General features: G+C 34.1%; 1 protein-coding gene and 1 long non-coding RNA gene across 3 annotated transcripts in view; both read left to right on the top strand.

The window, feature by feature from the left end:
* CEP135 (centrosomal protein 135) overlaps positions 1–17,470 on the top strand; it is a 66,093-nt gene extending 48,623 nt beyond the window's left edge. For both annotated transcript variants that reach the window (XM_011362619.2, XM_023532099.1), the window contains 7 exons: positions 399–509; positions 784–969; positions 6,918–7,127; positions 8,001–8,203; positions 9,119–9,223; positions 11,218–11,339; positions 15,984–17,470. In XM_011362619.2, the coding sequence (XP_011360921.1) occupies positions 399–509; positions 784–969; positions 6,918–7,127; positions 8,001–8,203; positions 9,119–9,223; positions 11,218–11,339; positions 15,984–15,988 (942 nt within the window). In that variant the 3' untranslated portion in view covers positions 15,989–17,470. The remainder of the gene's footprint in view (positions 1–398; positions 510–783; positions 970–6,917; positions 7,128–8,000; positions 8,204–9,118; positions 9,224–11,217; positions 11,340–15,983) is intronic.
* A 268-nt stretch (positions 17,471–17,738) lies between these two features.
* The window catches only part of LOC111741357, a 7,966-nt gene continuing 6,275 nt past the window's right edge, over positions 17,739–19,429 (top strand). Inside the window, exon 1 of the long non-coding RNA XR_002780971.1 lies at positions 17,739–18,274. This is a non-coding gene — a long non-coding RNA (uncharacterized LOC111741357). The remainder of the gene's footprint in view (positions 18,275–19,429) is intronic.

Raw genomic sequence — 19,429 nt, 5'->3', positions numbered from 1 at the left:
TTGTTTGTGCTGGTTTATTGAAGGATTATACTAAAAAGACTAATAATTTTCCTATTTTAAATATTTTGTTTTTCTTAAAATTACTTTCAGTATTATTTATTATAAAGCCTATTGCTGATATATGAATTCTTAAAAATGTCGACTGTTGAGCATAGCTAGCTCTTAATATGAATAAATACTAGATACATGGTTAGGACTATTGTGGGAGATGTGTGTTAATATTTCATTAAAAAGTCAAGATCAGTCAGGAAAATGAGTGAAAGTAACACTTAGGAACACTTTTCCCTGTTTCCTGCTCTCTCTTACTTCCCAAATTCAAAAGTAACCATTTGAATATAAATAGAACTTACTAGGTTCTATGTTCATTCTAGATTTGTCTTCAATTTTCTGATTTATAGGAAATCTCATTGGAATTGGAAGCAGCAGTGCAAGAAAAAGAAGAAATGAAGAGTAGGGTTCATAATTACATAACTGAGGTGTCACGATGGGAGAGCTTAATGGCTGCTAAGGTGAAAAAATGTTTAGGTTGGATGTAAGACTGATTGTTTTTCATTTTTTCATATTTCTTTATTCTGTCTTTATTAGATATTAACTTATGAGAGTGAAGATCTTGCTTACTGTGTTTTTATGTATCCCCATAGATCTTAGTATAGTATCTGCACAGATAGCTTATGCTTCCTACATTAAAACAAAAATCCCAATTTGTGTATATATTTATGACATGGGTATTACAGTAAGTGACAATTACTAATTTAGAAACAATTTAATTATGCTTAAAACCAGGAAAAAGAAAATCAAGATTTGTTAGATAGATTTCAGATGCTTCATGACCGTGCTGAAGACTGGGAGGTCAAAGCCCATCAAGCTGAGGGAGAAAGCAGCTCAGTTCGCCTTGAACTTCTTTCTATTGACACAGAGAGGAGACACCTTCGTGAAAGAGTGGAGCTGTTAGAAAAAGAAATTCAGGAGGTAATATATTTATTTGTCTTGTAATGTCTTGTAAAGACATTATTTAATCAAGCAGAAAACATTCAAAGGTACTTTATCAAAGTGAGGGTTAAGTATTGATAAAATCAAGTTCAGTGCTAATTTTTTATCTTTCTGATAATTTGCTTAAGAGCTCTCATTACTTTTTCTTATTGTAGGAAAATATACATAACATCGAATTTACCATTTTATCCATTTTTAAGTATACAATTTTGTGGCAATTACTACATTCACATTATTGTGCAACTATCACCATCACCTATCTCCAGAACTTTTTTATCTTCTCCAACTGAAACTCCGTACCTATTAAATACTAACTCCCCATTCTCCCTCCCCCAGTCCCTGGCAGCCACCATTCTGTTTTCTGTCTCTGTGATAGTGACTACTCTATGTACCTCATATAAGTGGAATCATATAATGTTTGTCTTTCTGTGACTGGCTTATTTCACTTAAGTTTCACTTAACCACAAGGTTCATCCATGTTATAGCATGGTCAGAATTTCATTCCTTTTTAAGGCTGAATAATATTTTACTGTATATATAAACCACATTTTGTTTATCCTTGCATCTGTCAATGGACATTTGGTTTATTTCCATCTTTGGCTATTGAGAGTAATACTGCTTTGAACATGGTTGTACAATATCTAGTAGAGTCAATTATTTCAGTTCTTTAGAGTACGTTTAATTGCTGGATCATATGGTAATTTTATGTTAATTTTTTGAGGAACTGCCATACAGTTTTCTACAAGGGCTGCACCATATTATATTTCCACCAACAATGTAAGGGTTTTAGTTTCTCCACATTCATGTCGACACTTGTTATTTTTTCTTTTTTTTTTTTTTTCTTTTTATGATAGCGATCCCTATGGGAGTACAGTGGTGTCACATTTAGATTTGACTTCCCTTTTCTAAAATTTTTATATATTTATTTTATGGTGAGGTTTTTTTTAAATTAGTTTCAAGTATACAGTACATTGGTTAGACATCTTTATAGTTCGTAAAATGATCCACTCAAGTGCTCCCTCCCTCCCCTGACTCTTCACCTAGCCAATGTATTAATGCTAACTACATTCCCTATGCTGTGCTCCCCATCCCCGTGACCATCTATCAGCTACTAATTTGTACTTCTTTAACCCTTCACCCCATTCTCCCAGCCCCCCAAACCTTCCTCCCCTCTGTCCGTCACCAAATTGTCCATTATATTTGTGAGTCTATTTTTGGTTAGTTTATTCTTTTTATTCCTTAGATTCCGCATGTAAGTGAAATCATATAGTGTTTATCTTTCTCTGCCTGACTTAAATACCTTCTAGATCCATCAAAGCAATATCTTTTTCCATCTTCTTCCTTTTAGTCTCTGTGTGTCTATTAATCTGAAGTGAGTCTTTTGTATTTTTTCTTCTTAAAGAAGTCCCTCCAACATTTCCTGTAATACTGGCTTGGGGTTGATAAATTCCTTTAGCTTATTTTTGTCTAGAAAGTTCTTCATCTGTCCTTCAACTCTAAATGATAGCTTTGCTGGATAAAGTATTCTTGGTTGTAGATCCTGGGTCTTCATCCTGTTGAATATTTTGTGCCAAGCCCTTCTGTCCTGCATAGTTTGTTTTGAGAAATCAGCTGCCAGTCTTATGGGTGTTCCCTTATGAGTAATTATCTGTTTTTCTCTTGCAGCTTTTAATATTCTTTCTTTGTATTTAATCTCTGGCATTTTAATTATGATGTGTCTTGGTGTGGGCCTCTTTGGATCCCTGAATTTTGGAATTCTCTGAGATTCCTGGGGTTTTATGTCCATTTCCTTCACTAGGTTAGGGAAGTCGTCCATCATTATTACTTCAAACAGATGTTCGACATCTTGATTTTCTTCAGTTACGCCGATCAGACAGATATTTGGACTCTTAATGGTGTCCCATATACTCCTTAAATTATTTTCATAGTCTTAGTATCTTATCTCTTGCCATTCTGATTGCGTGTCCTTGGCTTTCCCATCCTCTAGATAAGGCATTTGATTCTTTTCTTTATTCACTTTGTTTATTCCATTTAATATACTTCTCATCTCAGATAATATGTTCTTCATTTCAGACTGGTTCCATTTTATAATTTCCATTTCCATTTTTATGTTTTTTATCTCTTTGTTGAAGTTCTCACTGAATTTATCTACACTTTCCAAAAGTTCATTGAGCATCTTTATAGCCAATGTTTTGAATCCTGCATCTGTTAGATTACTCGACTCCATTATACCTAGTTCTCTGTTCTCTTCTCTCATGTAGTTTCTGCTTCTTTGTCTTCCCATTTTGGCTGCCTTTCCGTATCTGTTTTCTGGTCTTATTAATGTGGATTTGTGAAGTAGTTGTCCAGTGGCACAGTGCTAAGAGGGGTTCAGCTGCAGGCCAAATTTAGCCAAAGCTTCTGCCCCTCCGGGGTCACCTGTTAAGATTCAGCAAGCACTCCACAGATGCTGTGCTTATAATTGCCTTAAAAAAGCCACACTAGAAATGGAGGCCAGCAGCCTCCAGTGTGAGTCTAGGCACTGCTCAGCAAGAAGCGCCTGACTCACTGAGGACACACCTGGATGAGGACACACCTGGATGTGGCTTGGGTGGGGCCACGAGTTGAGGGAGTTGGGGTTTCAGGGAATCCTCTGGGTGGAGTGACTTTTGTTATCCAGTTATCCTGTTATCCATGACATCACAGCTATGGAGGCTCTGTGTCCCGTGCACTGGTAGTGGAGAGGGTTCAACAAAGAACAATGGATACTGCTGGTACTTCTGTACAGAGTGAGTCTCCCCTCGGCCTTCACTTGGACAGTGTCTCCTTGTAAGTCCCTGGTGCCCCCTGCACGCAGCCCTGTCAGCTCTGACGCTCTGATCAAGCAGGTCCTTCACCACGAAAATCTGCTCGCAGATGTGGGCCTTTTAAGAGGCGTCTGCCGCGGCGGATGCCGCAGCCTTCCTCCCACTCAGCTGCTCAAGACTCGGCAGCCCCGCATCCTCGCCCCGTTCTACCTTCTTCTGTTGCAGGGTAATTGATTTCTTGGACTTCTCTCTAGTTGTATGGCTTGTTTATCTAGATCTCAGGTGATTTTTTCTTGCTGCTACTCCTTGTTTCTATCACAGCTTTGATTTTGGTCTCTAGAGGGATGAATAGAGCTTCTATCATCTACACAATTTCCCTCCACCTGCATTTTTTTAATGATTAGTGATATTGAGCATCTTTTGCTGTGTTTATTGGCCATTTGTGTATTTTTTTTGGAGAAACATCTATTCACATCCTTTGCCCATTTTTTAATTGGGTGTTTTTTGTTTTTGAATTGTAGGAATTATTTGTGTATTCTAGATATTAATCCCTATGTGTTTTGTATTTTCTCCCATACCGTGGGTTGCCTTTCACTCAGTTTTATCCTTTGACACATAAAAATTTTTAATTTTGATGAGGTCTAGTTTCTTTACTTTTATTCTTGTTACATGTATTTTTGGTGTCATATTCAAGAAATCATTGCTGCATACAATATCATGAAGCTTTTCCCCTATGTTCTGAGAGTCGTTATAAGTTTTAGCGCTTATGTTGAGATCTTCGATCCATCTTGAGTTAATTTTTGTATATGATATAATGTAGAGGCCAACTTTATTCTTTTGCATGTTGGTTTAAATAAACTCATCATAAAGATAGTCTAATAAAAATCTCCTAATAAAAATTTGAATTCAATTAAAATATAGGGACATTTAAGTTACATTAATATAGAATGGTTGGCTATTAGTTTGGTTTTTTTTGTTATAATGGTGTAGTCTTCATAATTTAGGAGAAAGTGTTGATTATCTGTGGTGCGTAGATATATTTAAATCCTAATCCCAGTACCTGTGAATATGACCTTCTTTGGAAATAGTGTCTTTGTAGATAAAATCAAATTAAAGTAAGGTCATACTAGATTAGGGTGGACCCTGATAACTGGCGTCCTTATAAAATGAGGGAGATTTAAATATAGAAGACAGGGAAGAACGCCATATGAAGATAGAGCCAGAGATTGGAGTTATGTCTGCTAAGTCAAAGAATGCCAAGGATTGCCAGTATCCACCAGAAACTGGGAGAGAGATATGAAATAGATTCTTCCTCAGAAATTCCAGAAAGAAGCAATCCTACCAATACCTGGATTTCAGACTTGTAACCTCCAGAACTATGTGAGAACAAATTTCTGCTTATTTGGAAATAGGGCTTTGTGGGTGTATTCAAGTTGAAATGAGATTATACTGGACTAGTTGTGTTCTTATAAGGTAAGAGAAATCTGGACACAGAAGACACAAGAGAAAATATCAGGTAAAGATAAAGGCAGAGATTGGAGTGATATGCCTACAAAGCAAGGAACGCCGAGGATTGCCAGCAACCACCAGAAGATGGGAGAGAGGCATAGAACAAATTCTCCTTTGGAACCTCTAGAAGAAGCCAGCTCTGTCGACATCTAAAGTTCAGACTTGTAACCTCCACAATTGTGAGAGAATAAATTTCTATTATTAAATATTGGAGAGGATGCTGAGAAAAAGGAACCCTCACACACTGCTGGTGGGACTGCAAATTGGTACAGCCACTATGGAAAACAGTATGGAGGTTCCTCAAAAAGCTAAGAATTGATCTGCCATATGATCCAGCACAGCAATCCCTCTACTGGGTACAAATGTACCCCAAAGACTTGAAAACCCGTATCCAAAAAGATATTTGCACACCAATGTTCATAGCAGCATTATTCACAGTGGCCAGGACATGGAAGCAACCGAAGTATCCTACAATAGATGATTGGCTAAAGAAGCTGTGGTACATATATACAATGGACTATTACTCAGCCATAAGAAGAGACGAAATACTGCCATTTGCGACAACCTGGATGGACCTTGAGATCATCATGCTAAGCAAAATAAACTAGACAGAAAAAGTTGAAAATCACATAATATCACTTATATGTGGGATATAAACCTAAAAGCAACAAATGAACAGGACAAACAGAGACTCATGGACATGGACTATAGGCTAGTGGTTACCAGAAGTTGAGGGGAGAGGGGGAAAGGTAAAGAGTCAAATATGTGGTGACAAAGAAATCTAACTATGGGAGGTGAATACACAATATATATTGTGTGTAAATATATATATGCCTTACTGTGAAAGTGTATAGTTGAAATTTATTAGATTTCATTAACCAATGTCACCATAAAAAAAAAATAATTTCCACTGTTAAAAGCCACCCCATAATTTGCAGTAATTTTTTTTAATGATGGGTTTTAATGTTGATTAATTTCAGTAAAACCTGCTCAAATTTTAATTTTTAAGTGTGGAATTCTTCCTAAACTCTAGAAGTAGAGTTTAAATCAATTTGTATTTATCACTCACAATTTAAATTGTGAGAAATTTAAAATGTGGGTTATTCTAAGAAAAGTATCAGTATTTCAAACTTTGCTCATTATTTCAGTTATTAAAATTTCAAAGTAGTGTATTATTAAATTTAATTTAATTATGACTTTAGGTATTCAGTTTTAAAGCAAACTTCAATTTTAAAATTCAGAGTTTAACTAAAGACAGTTGATAAGTGATAAGTATCTAATTTACTTTTTCTTGAAAAGGCATTATTATAACCAAGAGAATTTATAAAGGAAAAATTTAATATAACTTCAGAGATCTCTCATATTCACAACATCTTAAAACAATAACCATCTTGCATCTTCTAAATATATATGAAGTACTTAGTTACCATGATTAATAATTATACAAAGTTCATTTTGTTAAGCATTAAATAGGCATTCTGTAAATAGCAGGCAGCTACTCAAGAGTATCTTAAAATATGCCAAAATTGGCTCCTATATTTTTGTAAAGTGAGATTGTAGCTGCACAGATTTAAGCCTTTAAAATTGTTGGGTTACTTTAGTTTTTTACCTGTTTCTCTTTTCTGTTTTTAGCACATAAATGCACACCATGCATATGAATCTCAGATCTCCTCAATGGCAAAAGCTGTATCTAGATTAGAAGAAGAGCTGAGACATCAAGAAGATGAAAAAGCAGCAGTATTCAATGATTTGTCATCTCTTAGAGAACTTTGTATTAAGCTTGATTCAGGCAAAGATATTTTGACCCAACAGTTGAATTCCAAAAACCTTGAATTTGAGAGGGTAAGAACTTAAAAGATATTGTTGTAGCACATTGTTTTATTAAGCCCTACTCTGTTTTACTTTATCATTCACTACCCAATGTGTTTGTTCCTCTTTGGAGTAGTTACGTTTGGCTACAGGATTTTGACAACTAAATTTGACTACTAGATTCTTTGCCAAGATTTCTCTGGCAAACATCATGATGAAATTAAGTGCTGTCTGTTTTAGAGTAGATGGGTATTTAGGAGAATATGAGTCTTCTTCTAAATACAGAATAGGAGCATATCTCAGTACATTCTTTCTCTGTTTAAAGGTAGGACTGAAATGAAGGATTGAGCAGTTCTTTGCTTTCCAAGTAAAATATTTTTCCTGATAAAAATCTCAAGGCATTTTAATCTTACTAAATTTTAGAAGTCTAGGTAACTGGAGCTTCTCATTCACAAACTGAAGCATTACTTTAAATAACCCAGTGTGTGTTTTTAAAAATGGATGTTTTCAGTTTTCACTCACTTGGTAGCATTTTTATTTTCGGGTACTGAGAAGCTCCAGTACTGGCTTGACTAGTCAAGAGGACAGAGATTTAATAGACCGGAATGGCCTCCTTGCTGAGAGGGTGGCTGTATTTTAGGATTTTATGTTGATGACCCTCTCCTGACAAGGTAGTACTAGAGAAAACTATTTGAGGGTTAGAGTAGGTCTTATAGCCAAATTAAGCCCTTAGAAAAATGGCAAAGATTATTTTGAAAATAAAATGTTTTTCTTACACTTAAAAAAGCAATTCAGAATCTTTATCCAGTACTCAAAATGAAGGAACTGATGTATGTATCTCTCTGCAGATAATTTTTCAGAAGTCTGAAATTGTACTGAAGTAATCTTATTTTGTTTTTCCTGTAGGTAGTGGTGGAATTAGAAAATATAAAATCAGAATCAGAGCTATTAAAAAAACAACTGTCGAGTGAGAGACTTACAATTAAAAACCTTGAATCATTGTTGGCTACAAATAGAGATAAAGAATTTCATTCTCATTTAACCTCTCACGAGAAAGATACAGAAATTCAGCTACTTAAAGAGAAGTTAACCCTTTCAGAAAGCAAACTGTAAGTGTCATAAATCATTCTGTGTGAAGAAAATAGCTTGTCAAAAATAATTTTCAATCTGGGTAAATTTTTGTAGATTCATAACATAAAAAAATGAGTTTTAAAAGTCACTGGAGGAACAAAAAATATATTTTTTCAGTTTTTGTGGGGAGAGGAGGATATGAGTGCGAAGGGTTGTATAAAACCAAAATATTTTACTTATGTGGCTGCTGCTTTTGGAAATTCAAGAGTTTAGTCCAGAAGATACATCATGCTTAGAGATGTGGATTTTTATATCTTCACCACAGAGGTGGTTCCTATGGAAGTGAATTATTGAACTTTAGAAAAATGGCCAAATTTGAAGAAGAAAGAGAGGAATCAGAAAACGAGAGCATTTCAGAATGAGAGAGTTGGCGTGTCTCATGCTGTGGATTACGAAAAAGATTTCGAAAAAGCTATGCAATTTGACCCTCAAAAGTGTACTGATAACCTTTTATGAGCTTGATGAGGTGTCTTTTAGAATGGAGAGGTTTGGACGTATTTGTTGGAAGAGGGAAGGAAACCCAGAGTAGGTAGTACAAGTGGAATAATTAATGTTTAAAAGTTAGAAATATTCTCTTTCTGCGGCAGGAGTCAAGAAAGAGCCAGTGAAGATACTTTACATCTTGAGGCTACAATTCATGTCTTGTTCAAATTTCTATCTCCAGAATCTCTTCAGTGCATAGCACGTACTGGAGGCTGAGTAAATGTTTATTAAATAAATGAGATGAATGGGAAAATGTTGTGATCGAAGCTCCAGAAGCTTAGAAAATTACTGTTGAAAAGTCTTGATCTTCTCTTTTTTTCATTTTTACATGTCAATATGTATTAATAAGAGAAACAAAAATCCATACCACTTGACTCTGATTTCTTTAATTAATAAAATTTGTTTTTAAGAACTAGTCAAAGCCGAGAAAACACCATGCTTCGGGCTAAAGTGGCACAATTACAAACAGATCATGATGCTCTGAAAAGGCAGATTTCAACTGAAAGATATGAACGGTAAGAAAATGTTTAGCATTGGACAATGTTTTTATCTATTTCCTATCCTATTCCAAAAAGGATTTAATATGGCTTACAAATAGCAAGCATTTTTTTTAACATTAATAGATAAAATAAATTTGGTAATTCTTCCTGAAAAGGCAACAGATGTTGTAGAAGATAATATCCCCACAGTAAATAAAGTAGCAAGTATCATATAAATGTTTCCTATAGCCTTCCTCAAGGCAAAATTGGGGCATTATTTCAAAGTCTATAGTTAGGAGCTATCAACAGGCTAGTAAGGATTCTACAAGAGGCCAAGATAATATGGTCCAATAGGAAACTGTAATTACAAATCATCAAAAAGTGATGATGCTAACTATTATAAGTGCATTTAACAAATATGTACCAGGTACTATATACACATCTGATAATCCTACTAATAATCTATTATTATGCCTATATTATAGGAAACTGAGGTGACATGAATAATAAATAGCAGAGTCAAGACTAAAATCTAGGCAGGTCTGTAATGTTAAAGCCTGTGCTCATAACCTCTACAATATATTCTCTGCAGTTTAGTAATTTTCATACTCTCTTATATTTTGGTTCATTTTCTCTATTATGTTGAAAATTTTAATCCCCCAAACAGAATTTGTTGGGAATTCAGTGTTTATGATTTCAATGAGAACTGAAACCTGAGATTGCATCAGTGTCATGAAAGCAGTGTTGTTAATCTCATGTAATTTAGAAGATCTAGTTTCTGAATGTGCTAAACTGTACATATGTAACATTTCCATTTCTTAATGGTAAATTCTTTCGGTTCAAGGGTCCCAAATCAAGCTCTCCATTGCCCAAGAGACCCCCTTAATTTCTCTCCTTTTTCCTTGCCCAGGTCCTCAAAGAAACCTTGACCCACATGACTATATCTTTCCTTTTCCTTAGCATCAAACTAGATCATGCATTCTTTTTAAATTAATTTTTTTTATTTTAAATTAATTTTAAAATTTTAAATTAATTTTTATTAGGGCAACATTGGTTAACAAACTCCAGTAAGTTTCAGGTGTACAGTTTAATATATATCAATCATTGTGTGTTCACCTCCCGTAGTTAGATTTCTTTCTGTCACCACATATTTGACCCCTTTTATCCCATCTACCTTCCCCCTCCCACCTCTTCCCCTACCCTCTGGAAACCACTAATCTGTGGTCCATGTGTCTGTTCGTCCTGTTCATTTGTTGCTTTTAGGTTTGTTTCCCACACTCTCTCTTCCTCCAAGAGCCAATTTTGTCCCCTGGAGTGGTGGTATTGTCCCTTTAACCACCCCAGAGGACAAAATTGGTTTTTGGAGGAAGAGACAGTGGCAAAAAAAACCTTAGGTATCACAATGATTTATGGCCCTCTAAAGGGCTACAATATGTAAACAATGTACCTATGTATTAAAATTTCACGGGAGTGGGTGTATAACTTTGGGGTCAAATGTCTAAAGTTTCTTTAGGGGAATAATAGTGATAAAAAAGTTTGCGAAACACCCAAGTAGGTAGAAATCTTGGATACTGAAGAAAGAGCTCAAGGCAGAAAAAGTCTAGGCCAGAGACTGAGTAGCCCACAGAGGAGTGGTAACACAGTCCCCGTGCTTTGTGGGGCAGACCCAGACCCAGACACAGGGAAGGAAAGCATAACCGAGAGAATGGATTATTTCACTTCACACATTTAGGAGTTTTGAGGCAGGAAAAGGAAAGAGGGCTGCATTTATGTGCAAGAAGAGGTGGGAAAGGAAGGGGCAGAGGGAAGAACCATTCACCTTTGAAAATCTGTATTCAGAAGGACTTTGAAGAATTATAATACATATTCCTTTGAAATCTTTTATCCACAACTTAAAAATCATATAAGGACATAGAATTTAAATTGAGTAGAAATACTAATTGAGTAGAAATTATTTAATAGTAACAGCATCTTATATTTGTATACTACTTTTTGGTGTAATCTCTTATTTATTTTATCTTTATTGACAGAGAACGAGCAATCCAAGAGATGCGTCGACATGGTCTTCCCACACCGCCGCTTAGTTCTACTCTAAGGTCTCCTTCACATTCTCCTGAACATATAAACATATATACAGATAATTATCAGAAAGGTATGTATGTAACATCAAGGACAAAAAAAACTAATCTATGGTTAAAATTCATAAAGTAGTTTACTGTGTGCAGGGAGGGGAGATTGCCTTTCTGACCACTTTTGGTTGGAGTAATGGAATGCTGTGGTGATGGTTACACAGGTATACACGATTGTAAAAACTCATTGAACTGAACATTTACGATCCATGCATTTTATTGTACATAAATTATACCTCGATTAAAAAAGAGAATACAGCCACAACAACACATTAAATGACAATGAGATATTGCAGGGTAATCTTTGATGAAATGTCAAATTCAAGGTACAAATGATAGATGTCAGTTCTTTTAGACAAAGATAGAGAATAGGGAATGTGTGTGGCACAGCAGACTGAATCTGACAGGAATGGTAGGTTGTTGGGGAATAATGAGGAAGAAAGGCATGGAGAAAGGTAGAATGGGATATACAGAATTATTGAATGTGAGGCTAAATTAGAGATTGTAGACTTTATTTTGTAAGTTAAGGGGAGCCACTGAAGGTCCACTTGCGTATAGGATGAGCTCGAGGGAGGGGTTAAGATGAAAGAATTGTTCCTGGTAGGTTAAATTCATAACTGTATTTGGGCCTTATTGGGGAGGGTAGGAACCAGAGGCAGGGAGACCAGAAAGAGATATGGACTGAACAGTCTAATTAGTTCAGGATCATTATAATAATATTGAAAGGACACATTTTAAAAAAATAAATTATGCATACTGAAAAGTGCCATGTCATCGTATGCAGCTCAGTGAATTTTCACAAACTGAACACGCTCACCTATGTATTCTGCACCTAGATCAAGAAACAAAACATTACCTCTCTTGGGCTCCCTTCAGGTCATAAGCTTAGCTGTAAAAGTAACTGTCCTAACTATTAAAAGCATGTGTTTCTTTTGCCTGTTTTTTGACATTCTATAAGTGAAATCATACATTTCCGGCTTCTTTTTCTCAACAGTACATTTGTGAGATTCTTCCTTACTGTTGTGTGTACTTGTAGATTGTTGTCTTGTTGCTGCATAGTATTCCATTATTTGAACTAAACACAATCCATTTATTCTATTCTCGATGGGCATTTGGTCATTTCCAGTTCAGGCTATTACAAATAGCATTATGATTAACTCTAGTACCTGTATGTTGGTGAACAGATGTGTGCATTTCTTTTGAATATATACTTAAGAGTGAAATTATCAGGTCACTGGACATGCATGTCCAGTGCTTGTCAGGTCATTGGACATGCAGATGTTTAAGCTTGAGTAGATATGGCAAAACAATTTTCTAGAGGGGTTGTAAAGAGCGAGGACACATTTGACTGAGGAGGAGTCAAAGCATATGCTGATTCTTTGGAGGTGGGAATGAATAGGAAAAAGCTTGTGAGACACAGGATTTGAAATGTTGGTGATTAGAAAATGCAAGCTCATTGACAGAAATAGTAAAGTCAGTTCTTTTAAAAATTATGCATTTCTTTGTTTCCTTTAATAGAAGTACATAGGAGATAAGCATTTCCTCAGTGACTCAGAAGCCTCATTATGAACATTGAATATGTGCTATGCTTTAACATACTGATGCCCCTTGGGTTTATTGGCGTTTGAAGGGCCTTGGTTTGAATGATTCCTGATTGCTGCACTTTGCTTTTGTGTTTGTTTGTTTGTTTGTTTGTTTGAGTAAAATATTTTCCTTCTTTCACTTTGAGGGCCACTTCTCATTGCTGGCTGCAGTCACTGTGTCCTCACAACTTCTAACTGCTGCATTAATTTGAATGCGATTGTATGGAGGTTCAGTTTCTCTTTGTAAAACCTCCTAACAGTTGTGATACAAACATGCTCGATTCACAGGTGCATTTTAGATCAAGGATTGGTAAACTAGGTTCTGTGGGCCAAATCCACCCCACTGCCTGTTTTTGTAAACTAAGCTCTATTGGAGCACAGCCACATCTATTTGTTTACATATTGTATAAGAATGCTTTTCTACAATGACAGAATTAAGTAGTTATGATAGAGACCCTGTGGCCCACAAATCTAATATTTACTATCTGGCCTTTCATATCATGTAGCCTCTGGGATACTCAACAGTATCCCTGTGAGATAACAACAGTGAAAAAGCACATAATTCTTTAGTGTTTAAAAAGAGGCTTGACTTAGAGACCCCCTGAAAGGGCCCTGGGGACTCCCAAGAATCCCCAGACTATACTTTAAGGATCACTGATGCAGAACATAGTGGATTCCAGCAATCTCTAAAGCTGTGATGAAATAGGTAACATTTTTTAATTGTGATAAAATTTAACACGAGCTTAGCCATCTTAACTGTTTTTAAGTGTATACCTCAGTGGCATTAAATTCTCAATGTTGTGCAACCGTCACCACTATTTCCAAAACTTTTTCATCACCCCAAACAGAAACTCTCCATTAAGCAATAACTCTCCAGTCCCCAGACCTCACTTTCCAAGCCCCCAGTAACCTCTAATCTACTTTTTTTTCTGTCTCTATGAATTTTCCTATTTAGATATTCATGTAAGTGAAATTATAGAATATTTGTCCATTTGTGTCTGGCTTATTTCACTTCACATCATGTTTTTAAAGTCCATTTATGTCATAGGTTGTATCAAAACTTGATTCCTTTTCATACCTGCATAATATTCCCTTGTATGTGTATGCCACATTTTGCTCATTCGTTCATCAGCTGATAGACACCCGGGTTTTTTCACCTAGCTATTATGAATAATGCTGCTATAAACATTGGTGTACAAGTGTCTGTTTTAGTCCCTGTTTTTAAATCTTTGGGGAGTACCTAGGAGTAGAGTTGCTGGATCTTAGGGTCATTCTATGTTTAACTTCTTGAGTACCAGCCAAACTTTTTCCACATGGCTGTACCATTTTAGATTTCCACTAGGAAAGTAAGGGTTTCAATTTTCCAACACTTGTTATTTTCCATTTTTAAATTATAGCCATCATAGTAGATGTGGATTAGAAAACTTCTACAACCATTAGCAAATTCCTAGCTTATACTAATGATGTTGTTAATTGGTAACCTATTTCCATTCTTTTTTTCTAAATATTGTCACCAAAACTAATTTTAAGGATTATGTCCATAAGTACTCTGAAATGAATATGAAATATTGGTATCAATTCATATTTAGTGTCTCTCTAATAGTTAAAATATATAATCCAATTTTGTTTTTACTTTTTCGATTATATTTATTATATGTTCACTGAAAAAAAACCAATACAAAAGTATGAGAAGGAAGTCAAAATCTTTATTTTTTACATTTTTTTGTGGCAAAATATATGTAACATTAAATTGATCATTTTAACCATTTTTAAGTGTACACATTCACATTATTGTGCACAAATGATTTCCACCATCCATGTTCAGAACTTATCTTCTCCAACTGAAACTCTGTACTCATTAAGCATTAACTCCCATCCTCCCTCCCCTGGCAACTACAATTACAATTTCTGTCTCTGTGAATTTGACCACTGTGTACCTCATATAAATGGAATCATACAGTATTTATCCTTTTGTGACTGGCTTATTTCACTTAGCATAATGTTTTCAGGGTTCTTCTATTTTGGAGCATCTGTCAGAATTTCCTTATTGAGGCTAAATAAGATTCCATTATAAGTATATGTTAAATTTTGCTTGTCTATTCATCAGTTGATGGACATTAGGGTTGCTATTTTGAGAATGCTGCTATGAACATGCATGTACAAATCAAAATCACTTTTAATCCTACAGCCCAGAGAAAATGCCAATTAGTATTTTGTATACTTCATTCTTGTATTTAATTTGTAATAAACATACACACACATAGACATACATTTATAATTCTAATAGAGATCATACTCAAAACAGTTTTTATCCTGTTTTTTTATGTTTTGTTCTTAATGTTTTTCCCCCTTAATATTGTTGTGATTCATGTAATCAAAAGCATTTTCAAAAATACCATTTTAAAATAGTGACCTAATGGTTTATCACATGGAGATTCTGTGATTTATTTAATCATTCTACTTTATTTAATTAATCATTATAGGACATTTAGCTTTTTTCCAATTTTTTTCTCTTATAAATAATGTTTTACATCAGTATTGAACATGTCTAATTATTTCTTCTTAAATATATCTTCCTAGATGTAGAAAGATATAATTACTTTCTCAATGTTTCCATTGTGGGATTTTTTTCATAGTTTAATGTGTATGTTTTAATTGGAAGGATGATTAGATAGCACATAAGTTGAAAATATTTGGAAAAATATTTGACTATCCATAACATAATATTTTAAGACTCAGACAACATAATTTCCAGTACTTGTATGTAATTTTAATCTAGACATCAGATTATCCTTTGTTTTAATTTTTCTCAATTAACGTGCTTTATTATTCTAGTCTCTTCACTGTGTATCATTCTTTTAGTCCTCATATACTTTGAGGTATTTTGGTAGTTTGAGAGGAATATCTTTTTTAAGTACAGAACAGTACTTCTTAACTATTAAATATAAATTGATTGTAGGCATAAGTTTTATTAGAGATTATAATTTCGATTAAAACATTACTGAATTTCAGTGTTTCATGAATATACTGAGTAATTTGTTATCATTTTTCCATTAACCCATCTTTCTCCTTCCCCCTTTTCAGAATGATGACTTTCAATGATTTGGCTATACGGATTTTTAAAAGGACAGACAGTAATGATATATTTGAAGTACTTGTTCCTGAAAATCATGAACATTGACACAAATTCTACCTCTGTCAACTTTTACGTAAATCAGTGAATATTTATGTAAAAAATTTGGTTTAAAAGAGCTATATCCATGTGTATATTTTCATACATATGACAGAACAAAGTATGTATTAATAGTGCTGATGTTATATCTGTATTTTTATTATACCTGACTTAAATTACTCTTCAAAGTGTGTTTATATTGTGAATTAATATAATGTATTGTTCACATTATGCTTTAATAATCTTTTTCTTAATGAGTCATGATATATGTATATAAATATTCTTACAGTATTTGTTTTTAAAGTGTGTTTAGTTTTCACGTCTGTGCTTATAACCCATATCTTTAACACATTCACAAAGGATTATCAACTTTGATGCTGTGCTGTCACACTTTTTTCTTCTAAATGTAAAATTAATTTTTTACCAATTTGTTGTCTATCATTGAGAATATATTCAGGTTTGTTCTTATAATAACAGAGGTCTTAATAAAATAATGACTGCCATATATAATTTGTCATTGCCAACTAGAAGGACTGTGATGGGAAAGATTCATTCGTATCTTATATATAATGTTATATTATTTTGGCTATCACATGGACTCTTCACATAATACAGATTTTATCAAAATCAAACTAAAAGCTGTATTCAGAATTTTATAAAACAATAGAACTGAAATGTGGGACTTTTTTTCAGTCAGTAAAATTTCTCACTGTATTAATGTAAAATTTCAGAGTATAAAAGTATATGGGGTAAATGTAGTAAAGCATTTTGTTAAAATTCCAATATACATTCAATAATATCAAATTTTTGTATCTAAACCTTGTAATTTATCAGTCTTTCAGAATAGTATGTAAACACTGAACTTTGGCATATTAAATAGAAAACAGCTTTTATAGTTAATTCAAAGTGGTAATTTCAAAGAATTTAGATATATACATGTATTAATAAAATAACAGTTGTACAAAATAGAATATCAGATAAAAAAACTAATTGTGTTTGAACTATACACATTTGAAGAAAATCTTATTCTTAATTTCATTATGATTGAAAAAGAACTTTAAAAACTAACATAGGAAAGCGGAGAAGGCCAGTTATTTATGATACATTTTGTTTCCTCCTGTGGTTTAATAAAGTGGAGTTTATGTGTGCATTTGTGTGTACCCAAGGTGAGCAATGCTCTTTTTCTAAAACTTATACACCTTATATGTTCAGGTTATGCCCTTTGCAATAATTCAGTATGTTTTGGGGTATGATGTGGCTTACTTTACCACCATCTTTGTAATTTCATGTATTCCATCTCCTTTGTGTGAATTCATGTATTATAGTAAAATACAGGAGAAATGGGACTATTTGAAATGTCATATGGAAAACATTTTTAATAAATATATGTAAATAGGAAGTATTCCCACCTTTTACTCAAAAAGAAGACATATTTTGTTAGATATTTTAATGTTTTCTATAATTTAAAAATGTATAGCTTGCCATAATTTTTATTTTTATAACCATGATACTATAATTTTTTAAATTAGTTTTCTTAAAATACTGAATGTTCTGACCTTTTATATATGTTTTAATTTGTTTTTAAAAAATTTAAATCATGGAGCTTGACATAGATTTTTCAATAAACTTTCCAGTCAATTTATTTTCTCTTTCTTATAGTTTTAATAATTTTAGCATTAGTTTTAATTCTAAAATTAAGTATAGTTTATTCAAACTTTATCGTGGTAAAATATGCAGAAATCCCTGAATTTAGGTACCAGGCGCTTTTTTTTAATTGACTTTCTTTCACTTATTTTTAATTAGTTCAAAATATAAGAAACAAAGTTACACTTTCTGTTTTAAATTCATCTACAAAGTAAACAGACTTGTGAGTGTGTGTGTGTGTGTGTGTGTGCATGTGTACATTTTTCTCTTGCAAATGCTCTTTGTTAAGAACATTAATTCCCATTGACTCTGCCACCTGTTACCTTGACTTATTACAACTTATCACATAACTGATCTCATACTCCTCTTCTCAGTTCTTAGAAAAGTTTAGTACCTGGTTTACTCTTTTCTATCATTAACTCTATCATCAGTCTTTTTATGTTGGTATCTTCTTAGGACAGTGGTTACTGAGCAGGCCTGCACATTGGAGTTAGCCTTTAATGAAAAACTGATTTCGAAAACCTACACCAGTCCAAATAAATCAAACTCTGGGAGTGAGGTATGGACTTTTTTTTTTTTAATGTTCTCTGGATGATTCTAATGTTCAGCCAGGATTTAAAGTGCTAATTAAGAAACTGACTCATCAAATTAATTTCATGACCCACTAATGGGACTCAACCTGTAGTAAAAAACAATGCTGTTGATCTTGTCAATACCTCAAATATCTCGTCTTCTAGCATCCTACTCAGCCCTCTGATCAATAGGTCACTATTGATCTCCAATTGATTCCATCACCTGTCCCTTGTCTATAAGTCCATTACTCTTTTTCCTTATTATCTAGCACAGACATCAATTTACTTGCATATACACTATATTCTCTTGTCCCTCTGAACTGAAAACTCAAATCTCATATCCAACTACTTCAACTACTCTGCATCTGTACCTAAGAAACTGAATGAACATGAATGGAGAAAAAAACAACCACAATGAGTCTTTTCACTTGAAATTTATGGCCCTGAACATTGACAGCCCACAGCACTGTGCCAGTCCTTATACATTTTCTTAGTCAATTCACATTTAACCTTTTCCAAAGTATTTTATTTCTCTTTACTCAGACCTCCTATCCTCCCTCCTTCTCTCAGCTTTTTTCACTGAGAAGATGGAAACAATAAACTTTCTCACCCTTCAAGTCTATTAGCAACATATCTGTATCCCTATAACTTTCTTCCCTTCTGTTATAGCATGAACTGTCTCTTACCTCTGGCTATGTTCCATCTAGTTGTGACCAGTGTTCATTTCTATACTACTCAAAAGGCTCCTGCAATTAACCCCACATTCCTGAGTCATTTTTGCTCTATTGGGCTTGTTGCCACTTGCATACATACCTCCCATTTTTATTTTTTACTTATTTTTTTCTAAGTATATTGGGGTAACATTGGTTGATACAATTATATAATTTTCAGGTGTACATTATAATATGACATCTATATATTGTCCAGTTTCCTTCAGCTGCCATATATTTGATCCCCTTTACCCACTTCACCCTCCCCCTACTCCCCTATATTTGACCCCCTTTACCCTGTCTACCTCTCCCCCTCCTCCCCACCCCCTACCCTCTGGTAACCACTAGTCCATTGTCCATGCCCCTGAGTCTCTGTTTGTCCTGTTCATTTGTTGCTTTTAGGTTTATATCCCACATATAAGTGATAGCATG

Source organism: Pteropus vampyrus, unplaced genomic scaffold (assembly GCF_000151845.1).
Source record: "Pteropus vampyrus isolate Shadow unplaced genomic scaffold, Pvam_2.0 Scaffold77, whole genome shotgun sequence".
In the NCBI taxonomy this organism is placed as follows: domain Eukaryota; kingdom Metazoa; phylum Chordata; class Mammalia; order Chiroptera; family Pteropodidae; genus Pteropus; species Pteropus vampyrus.
Note: the sequence above shows the minus strand (reverse complement) of the source record. Positions and strands in the feature narration are given on the sequence as shown.